The sequence below is a fragment of the Bufo bufo genome, chromosome 2 (genome assembly GCF_905171765.1).
Source record: "Bufo bufo chromosome 2, aBufBuf1.1, whole genome shotgun sequence".
Classification (NCBI taxonomy): Eukaryota; Metazoa; Chordata; class Amphibia; order Anura; family Bufonidae; genus Bufo; species Bufo bufo.
The window spans coordinates 300,797,814-300,807,572 of NC_053390.1; the positions used below are offsets into that span (position 1 = coordinate 300,797,814).

Sequence of the window (9,759 nt, forward strand, 5' to 3'; positions counted from 1 at the left end):
CAAAGTAGCCACCTTTTGCTTTGATTACTGCTTTGCACACTCTTGGCATTCTCTTGATGAGCTTCAAGAGGTAGACCCCTGAAATGGTTTTCACTTCACAGGTGTGCCCTGTCAGGTTTAATAAGAGGGATTTCTTGCCTTATAAATGGGGTTGGGACCATCAGTTGCGTTGAGGAGAAGTCAGGTGGATACACAGCTTATAGTCCTACTGAATAGACTGTTAGAATTTGTAATATCGCAAGAAAAAAGCAGCTAAGTAAAGAAAAAAACGAGTGGCCATCATTACTTTAAGAAATGAAGGTCAGTCAGTCAGCTGAAAAATTGGGAAAACTTTGAAAGTAAGGGCTATTTGACCATGAAGGAGAGTGATGGGGTGCTACGCCAGATGACCTGGCCTCCACAGTCACTGGACCTTAACCCAATCGAGATGGTTTGGGGTGAGCTGGACCGCAGAGTGAAGGCAAAAGGGCCAACAAGTGCTAAGCATCTCTGGGAACTCCTTCAAGACTGTTGAAGTTCATCAAGAGAATGCCAAGAGTGTGCAAAGCAGTAATCAAAGCAAAAGGTGGCTACTTTGAAGAACCTAGAATATGACATATTTTCAGTTGTTTCACACTTGTTTGTTATGTATATAATTCCACATGTGTTAATTCATAGTTTTGATGCCTTCATAGTCATGAAAATAAAGAAAACTCTTTGAATGAGAAGGTGTGTCCAAACTTTTGGTCTGTACTGTAAATTAAGGATATTCAAACTTAATGGGGTTCTCTCATGAAAACTATTAAAACTGGAATTAATGTATTGTAGGGGGTCCAACCTTCTTGATCCTATTTACTTCTAAGGGGATAATAAATCAATGTTTACCTCAGTCCCATTGAAGTGAATGGAGTTTCGGACCAATATGCTGACTCCATACAGAGGGAACTCGGGAACCCCTTGTTCTTGGGACCTCTTGTGATCTATTATCACCTGTCCTGTGGCTATACTCTGCATACTTTATCATTTAATGTGTATTATAACTATGGTGCCTTTAGTAGGGTAGGTGCTGAATATAGAAGTGATGTAGAGTGGCAGCAAAGTTCTAAACACATAGGTGCCTACAAAATAAACTCTAGTTCCCCACATGGCAAACTTTCAGAGCATTGTGTATGATATGGTGTGGGCAGGGCACCAGAATTCTGTGTTCAAAAAGTAGCAAAATAGGGCTTTGCAACTTTTCAGACTTACTTGAGCAAAAAGTTTGTGACTTTTTGCATTTTTACATCACTCACTCTAGTTTTATAAAATGGGTGAGAAAGTGGGTGTGGTTAATTATGTTAATTAGTTTCACCCCAGATTTATTACCGAGACTTAGGGGTTGGATCATTAAAGACAATGGGGGAATATCTCCAGGATATTCCTCCATTGTCTTATAGGTGCGGGTCCCACCTCTGGAACCGGCACCTATATTGGGAACGGAGCCCTGCAAGGTGGTGGCTATAGGACTCAGGTCCGGCGACCACCAATCCGGCTCCCATAGAAGTGAATGGGAGTGCACCGCGCATGACCGGCCACCGCTCCTGTTCACTTCTATCGGCTTGACGGAAATAGCTGAGCCAGCTATTTTCGCCGACCCCATAGAAAATGAATGGAGGGCAGCTGCGCATGCGCAGTGCGCCCTCCTTCACTTTCGGGGCTCCGTTCTCTATATAGGTGCGGGTCCCAGCTGTGGGACCCACACCTATAAGACAATGGGGGCATATCCTAGCAATATGCCCCCATTGTCTTTGATGAGACAACTCCTTTAAAGAAGTCACAAAATCCAGTAAAGGGGTGGTGAAGAAAAACTAGGGTAGCATTTCTAGGCAAAAGTTTTCAGTTTAAAGAAGCTCCAAATTTAGCAAAAAGCATGTAACGGCTGATCGATTTTGATACAAACGCAGACATTGTACAAAAAGAGTCAGAAACAGTATTGTGCACCTGCATGTTTCTTATCACAGTTCATTCTTTTGAGCCGGGATTTAAGCGCACGCTTGAAAAAAAATGTCTGCAAATCTACATTATAATGATGGTGCTATATAATATAGTTCAGGATATAGAAGAGTCATTTCTACATAAGATATTCTTATCTCACCTTTATTAATATTTGTCAGCAGTCCCCTAATTATGTGATTAACCGAGAGCTATCTCCATATTCATTCTATAGCATTTATATTGAGCTGCATGAGGCAGCAACTTAACTCCTTTACCATGCAAATAATGGGACTCTAAGAGAATTAAGACAGTTTAAGATATACCAGAATTAAGTAACACTATTTTAACATTTGTGTTAAATACATCATTACATGAATTTGTGTGGGAATAGTCATGCCGTAATATGTACCAAGATTATAGAGAAGAAAGTTGTGTAGAAATCAGGGCAGTGCAATACTAGAAAATAATGAGAAAAAGATAGATGGATATAAGGATAAATAAGATTGATATCAGATAGATAAGAGGTAGATAAATGGATAATTAGGAGAAAAGTAGTAGATAAATAGATATTAGATAGATAGATAGATAATTAGATAGATAAATAGATAATTAGATACATAGATAGGAGGTAGAAAAATAGATAGAAGATAGATTAATTGATAGATCGATTGAAAGATTAATGATAGATCATTAGATATATAGCAGATAGATAGATCATTAGATATATAAATACATATGAGATAGATAAATAGAGAAAAGGTAGATAAATCAATTATTAGCTGGAAGTTACATAGATAGATAATATATAATTAGTTTTCATGATAAATATTCAATACATAGATAAGATATAGAGATAAATAGATATGAGATAAATGATGACTAGGAATTACAATTAATAACGCAGTAGTAACGAATCATCCTGATGATATAAGATAAAACGTCCTGTAGTGGGTACCAATACATGAGACAGCATGGTTCTGTGTAACCAGAGCACTGTACGGTATGCACATAACTGAAAAGATGTATTAACCACAAACACACATAAAATACACCAACATTCTGCTTTTGTGTCCTTAATCGTTTTTTGCCGATTAAATGAATGCGTGTAGAAAGAGGACTTGCCTATGTCTTCCCTTTATACGTTCACTCCCTTTAGGATCCCCTCCTTGATTCGGCAAAAAGAAATAAAAAAAACTGCGACAAACTATCCTGTGTGAAGTCAGCCCACAAGAAGAATTTCATGCATCTCATATAGCCTTGTACTATAATATATTCTGCTCAAAGTATCTACATTTAACACTTACCTGCAGTCCCATGTAACGCATCCTGAGCAAGATTTGGGGATTTAATGAAGGAAACACATCACGCAGTGACAAAAAGTGAGGCCTGCGTCACATGTATCTTGCCAACTATTACTGTGAGGGCCAGAGGAGATCAGACCATTCTTATCACTATTTTCAATATCAGTTGACAAACTTTCCCCATGTGACTAATAAGGCGAGAAGTAAGACATGCAGGGAATTGATTCCTTCTTCCATCACATTCTCTCCATCTACATTCCCACTCCTTACCATTCTCTGAAGAGGTCGAGTTGTCACAGTCAGAGATGAGCTGCTGAGGTTTTCTCTGTTTCCTGCGTGACATTTCAGCCACACCACGTCCCCAGAACAAGTGCAGAACCTGATCTGTGCCTGCTCCTTCACAAAAGATGAGACCCTCCTTTGTTCCCTTTCCTGCTTAGTTCTGGATGGCACCTAACATGTGTAGTCTCTCTTTCTTCTCGTTCTATCTATCTATCTATCTATCTATCTATCTATCTATCTATCTATCTATCATCTAACCACCCTTCAGAAATCTGCTAGGAACTTTCTTTGTCTTTCTCCCTGTAGCATATTTAATCTCACCCTGTGTTTGCTTTATCTGAAGCCCCTGTCCCAAACTCTCAGGCACCTCACAGTTGGTCAGCTACTAATCAGACACTCCTACTTGCTCCAACTCCCACTTATTGTGACAAATAAGGCAAGAATTCCATGAAATTGACTGATTGCCTCTCTGAAATGGGTGCTTAGTCCTCCCCCCAGAGTCACCTTCCTTGTACCAAAGAGGAGAGTTTCAAGAATGTTGCTTTTGTGGAGATTCTGTAAGACATGCGGTCCTTAATGTTATTTCATGGCTAGGCCATAGATAATCCTGCAGTTTACATGAAGGGAAGACGGACAGAATATAACTATTACTGAACTATTATATCACCATCTATTTGTAGAGAATAAACTGAATTCAGATGTAAATGGAGAGATACACATCATTGGCCACATTAGATGAAAGAAGTCTATAGACATTACAGTAGATCAGAATAACCTGTCTTTTAGGAACCTCTGACAATCTAATTTAGTTTTTTTTTCAGCCTTTAAATATTGATGACCTTTTCTCAGGATAGGTCATCAATATCAGATCGACGGGGCTCAATCACCTGACACCCCCGCCGATCAGCTGCAGAAAGAGAAGGCACATGCCCTGCGCGCGTGACGTCTCCTATCTCTCTACCTGCTCGCAGTCGACATAGCAGCGGCGAGCAGGAAGAGAGACAGGAGACGGCACGCGCACATGAGGCATGCCTTCTCGTCATACAGCTGATCGATAGCTACTGATAGATAGGTTGGATTTTTAGGGAAATCGATAATAATGTTAAGATCAATTTACCCGGCCCAATTTTTGGACCAATTATTGGGAACAAGCATTACTACGAATTTGTGTTCCTCATAATTGGCCCATGTAAATGTTCTGCCAATGTTTGTTTGATTGTTTGCTTGGTGAAATCATCTTTCATGCAGTACATTAAATCATTGTTTCTGGGCACCACATCGTGCAATGTGATCAGGGATCTGCTTCCCAGAAACATTGAATTTGTAGGCAGTGGTCAACGCTCGTTTCCATAAATTGGAGGTGATTGCTGCTCTTCACCTCTTCTGATAAGTATGCAGTTATCAGAATGTTCAGTACCCTAGAACAAGGTCACTGCAAAAGGTTGATTGTTCTAATGTATTATTAAATGAAGTGTTGCGATTTATAGTATTTCTGCACTCAATAGCATTGTATTGGTATGTCAGGGTTAATACCCTGACTGAACCCCTTAGGTTGGTCGGAGATGGACCTGGGCGGTCCACTAGTCAGTAGAGACTCAGTCTAGCTGAGGAAGAGAGAGGACCTACATGTGCTTACTCCTCAGGACTAGGCCTGAGTCCCAGAGAACCATCTTCTCTGAGATAGAGCTAATTATCAGAAGTGCTCTAAAGAGAGAAAGAGAAAGAAAGGAAGATTAGAAGGTCCAGAATCTACAAGGCCGTGCATTGGAGTCAGACAGCAAGGTATTGCTTTGCTGATGTGGAACATTGCTAGTACACCCTTCCACATTCTGAAATGGTTTGACCAGCCATATCTTAATTCTGTATCCCTCGATCCAGGAATTACAGAAACGTTTGCCAAGATCCTTATTGCATGCCTAAGGTTCTGCAGAGAGACTTTAGAAGGACAGGGAGGAGGATTAACCCCCATCATTTCTGCTATCCATACATTGCTATTGGGGGAGAATTGCACTGTGAACTGCTGTTGGAATTGTGCCTTTATATTACTGGATGTACTTCTACTCCTATTCTGCACTTTAGTAAATAGAGACATTTCTTTGCACCAACTGGCCTGGTGAGACTCCATTATTAAACAACACCAGGGTGTTCCCCATGGGAAGAAAAGGTGCACCCTCCTGTCACTGCACTGCCCTAGGAAGGTATCAGTGGGAGGTTTTCCACTGTGATCCATGCGTACAACTGTCATTCCTAGAGCTACTATCATTTTCATCCTAAACTCTACTTTCCTAGAAAGCTTCCTTCCTGATAATTGCCTGCCAGGTCAGTCCACCTAAATCCAGTATAAGGCATGGTTGACCAATTAGTGTTCCCAGCCAAATTTGGGGTTTCTTGAAACCTGGTGAGGGGCTCTTAAAAAAAAAGCATCAACAAGAACTGTCACTTATACAGTAGTTATGGCAAACTGATTTACGTTTGGTCAGTGATACTTGGCACGGGGAACACAAATCAGTCACCAAATCTTCTCCTATACAAACCTTCTTTGAAGTAATGACAATGGTAGGGTTTCTACCATGGTTGGGAATCATGTAGTTATGAGTTGAGGGGATTCCCCCATGGTTGAGAATAACTGCTTTATGACTATACACAGCTTTTTCCAAGCAGCTATATCACCACATTTCAACATAGCTTTCCAATATATCATAGTTGGGACATGTTGAAACATAGGGACGAATTTATCAAATCCCAAGTAGTGCGCTGGAGTGTGGCAAATTTAGTAATAAATTTGGAGCATCTTTAAGCGGTCTGCATTTCAGAAAAAGCAAATCTATTTCAACTTACTGGCATAAATGATAGTAAATATGTCTTTCCACAAAGAGCCACCTAAAAAGTGGCTATATCTGAGTAAGAAATGAAATTTTTGCCTTACAGTGTCTATTGTGTAAAAAATTGTGACTTTTATACACCAGTTTGTACAGCCTTTAATAAATTCCCCCTCACATATTTTATAAGTTTATATTAGCAATAACTTTATAGATTTTTTTTGCTCTCCAGAATAATCGTCCAACGTGCCTTTTTTTCATTATGTTGTTGCAGTTATTGATCCTAGTGGGCGACAGACAACGCCAAAGGTCTTCACAGAAAAGTAGAACAAACGTTTGGCTCTAGACTGTTACTTTTCTTTTACCAAATCATGTGTTCTGCAAAATCACATATTAAAGAAATCTGGTATCATGGAACGTTGCCAAATGACATTGGATCTTAGATTGAAAAAAAAGTATTTGACTGCAATTACTTATTTGATAGCTTTTTATGTTAGTCTAAAGTTAGAAATGTTTTTGGCCTTTTTGGAACATAAGTTTGCTTATTCTGTTAAAGTCACAGGATTTACACAATTTTCACATACTTGTAGTTTTACTTTCTCTGCATTATACATTTTCTGTAAGACAGCTTATCTGTAATGTTTCATTTACACAAATACTGTAACCCTAAAAAGCAGTAATTATATTGAAAATGGATATATGCCCCTTAGATAAACAGTGAGCTGTTTCATTAACTTGGTTGGAGAACCTGTACGACAAGTTTGGGATGTACCACTGAGTTTTCTATTCTTTTGTGTTTCTTTGATCCCCCTCTCATTCAGCGTATCATGAAGTTTTAGCAGTGAACAATGTCTCTGCAGGGGGAAACGGAGGCGGGGGAGAAATGAGGGGAAAAAAGGGACAGTGGGGGGAAGAAGGGATTGGGAGGGGAATCAATGAAAGTGACTATGAAGCCACACAGCAGATGTCCTCTAGATGTATAATTTGAAAGTGTTGTCACATACGCAGCCTCAACAGGATGCTTAGGGATATGTGTTCAACCAATTTGTAGTGCCGCAGGAAATCCTGTGACCTTAAGTATTTTGGTACTGGAGAGGCCAAATGTGTGTCATAGAAATAGGCAGATTGCAGTCAACTGTCTTGAACTGAATCAAAGATAAGTAAGTAACCAGAGAGCAAAAACAGAATCGGTGAGTCAGTGGGAAGCTTGATCAGTCACCCTGTGCAACAAAGAGTAATGAAGATATTGTCATATGCAGGAAATCTTCCTGTTATATAGAGGTGTACACAAGGCTCCTAAATTGTTAACAACGCCTCTTTACAGATCCCAGACCATTTAACACCCCTCCTCATCTCTGAGCAGCCTCTAGTAACAAGAATCATTTTTAGTACAGTTGTTGCCCAAGGAAGGTTGGTTTCTAAGGTTGGTTCACACATCACATAAAAATTACAGTGTGTTAAAATCCATAAAAGATCTGCAATAAAATCTGTATATATTACACATGGGTTTATTTAGTGTGGAATGAAGCTGTGGATTTCACTCATTGTTTTGGAATGAATAAAATCTGCAGTGTTTTTTTAAACAGATGGGGCATGCTGCAAATCTGAAGATCCACTGCATATCTAGAATCCGTAAGGATTGTTAAAATCCCATTCACTAACATTGTAGTGCACTCTCTAGCAGATGTGACAAGTACATCGTAAAGGAATCCACAGTTGGCCAAACATGACAGTCCCTTAATGGAATTCTGAAGTATCAGGCTGCATCTTAACACTTTCTCCACTGAAATAGATTCTTAGGAACAAAGTAAGAATAGGTACATGTGACTCGTTATTAATATACCTGTCAAGTTACAAAAAGTCTTTGTGTAACACCAGCCTTGAAGGGTTATTCTCACCTTTATCCACAGCATATACCATAAACGCAGTTGCAGGACCCCCCTCTGAGACCAACACCTCTTCTGACTCCTGTACCATTTAGCTAGGTGTCTGCTATCTGTTCAGCTGTTTCTTTAAAGGGGTTGTCCATGTTCCGAGCTGAACCTGGACATTTCCCCTTCTTCCCCCACTCAGCCTTTCTGACATAAGCATTGGAGAATTTCATGCTTCTATGCCCTCCCTTGCCCTGTGCTGTATCGCGCAGGGCAATGGCTTTTTCTGGAGATCCGGTGATGTACCGGGCTCTCCATGGGTAAGCTAAATGGAAGCCCTCACCTAGCAGTGAGCCTGGTGATGTCATCGGCTTTAAAGACCGCCCATCAGTGCTGGTGATTTCTAGGGGAATACTGCTAGGTGGAAGCCTCTGCCTAGCAGTGTAAAAATGTAAACAAAAAAGCCCTTGCCCTGTGAGATACAGCTCAGGGCAAGGGAGCGCCTTGGAGCCTGTAATGAAATGCTCCGATGCCCATATCAGATGGCCTGAGTGGGGAATGAAGGGTATACAACTCCTTTAACTCCCAGAGATGAGAATGCAGAGAGCTGCACAAATCTATGGCCACTTCCCCATTCATTCTCTTCCTGAATAGTGATCGCTTTCATTGGTGAAACTGGACTAGATTAGGCAAGTATCTGGTCTCTCCAATGAAATAAACACTTTTAATAAAAAAACTAAGTGTACATGTTTATAGGGAGGAGGGGGAGGAGTGATGGACTGACGGCTATCTGTGTATTGCATGCTTTTGGTGATAACTGTATTTTAAGTTAAAAACATAATTTGAAGGTTATTAGAATTTACTCCCATTACTATTCTTTCAATAAAGTTAGCATAAATCTGTAGTACAAGCAAATGTAAAAATTGCTGGAAGGAGAAAGAGCCACAGACACACAGAAACACTGCTACTTTCTATCTCACCCCAGTGCTGGTTTCGCAGCTACCATGCTAAGTACTGCTGTATAATGTCCTCCATGCTGCTGCTGCTACTGTGGATGTGCTACAGAGATAGTGGAAAAGGATATCTGCTTATCTATGTGAGCTGTGTATAGGAGACATTATAGCAGCTAATCTCCACCTACTAGCTCAGAGAAAACTGACAATTAGAGAAATACCATAAACAAGTCATATAATGGGCAGGTATTGTGTTATTCATCATGTATACAAAACAGCTTTTTCTGAAAAGTCACATGAAAAGACAAAACACTGGGTGCAGAGGACCTACTTTGTGTAATGTAGGGAGTCAGAAATCAATATAATATCAATACTTACCATTATTCCACTGACAGGTCCACATATTAAGTAGGCGACCATTTATCAGAATATTCCCCAAGCAAGCAACACTCATGTTTAAAGGGGATGTCTTTGATGGGTCTAAAAGACCCCCCAAATAATAACTGTAACAGGAAACTATGTTTTTCTGGAGTTTTTCCTTTAACCACTTAATGACCGGGCCATTTTGCACCTTCGTGAC

The 9,759-nt window shown here is 40.1% G+C and overlaps 1 protein-coding gene across 1 annotated transcript in view; it reads right to left on the minus strand.

Annotated features, from left to right (window-relative positions):
• The window catches only part of SALL2 (spalt like transcription factor 2), a 29,252-nt gene extending 25,655 nt beyond the window's left edge, over positions 1 to 3,597 (minus strand). The window contains exon 1 of the mRNA XM_040416826.1: positions 3,525 to 3,597. Coding sequence (XP_040272760.1) covers positions 3,525 to 3,597 — 73 coding nt within the window. The remainder of the gene's footprint in view (positions 1 to 3,524) is intronic.
• Positions 3,598 to 9,759: the final 6,162 nt, after the last annotated feature.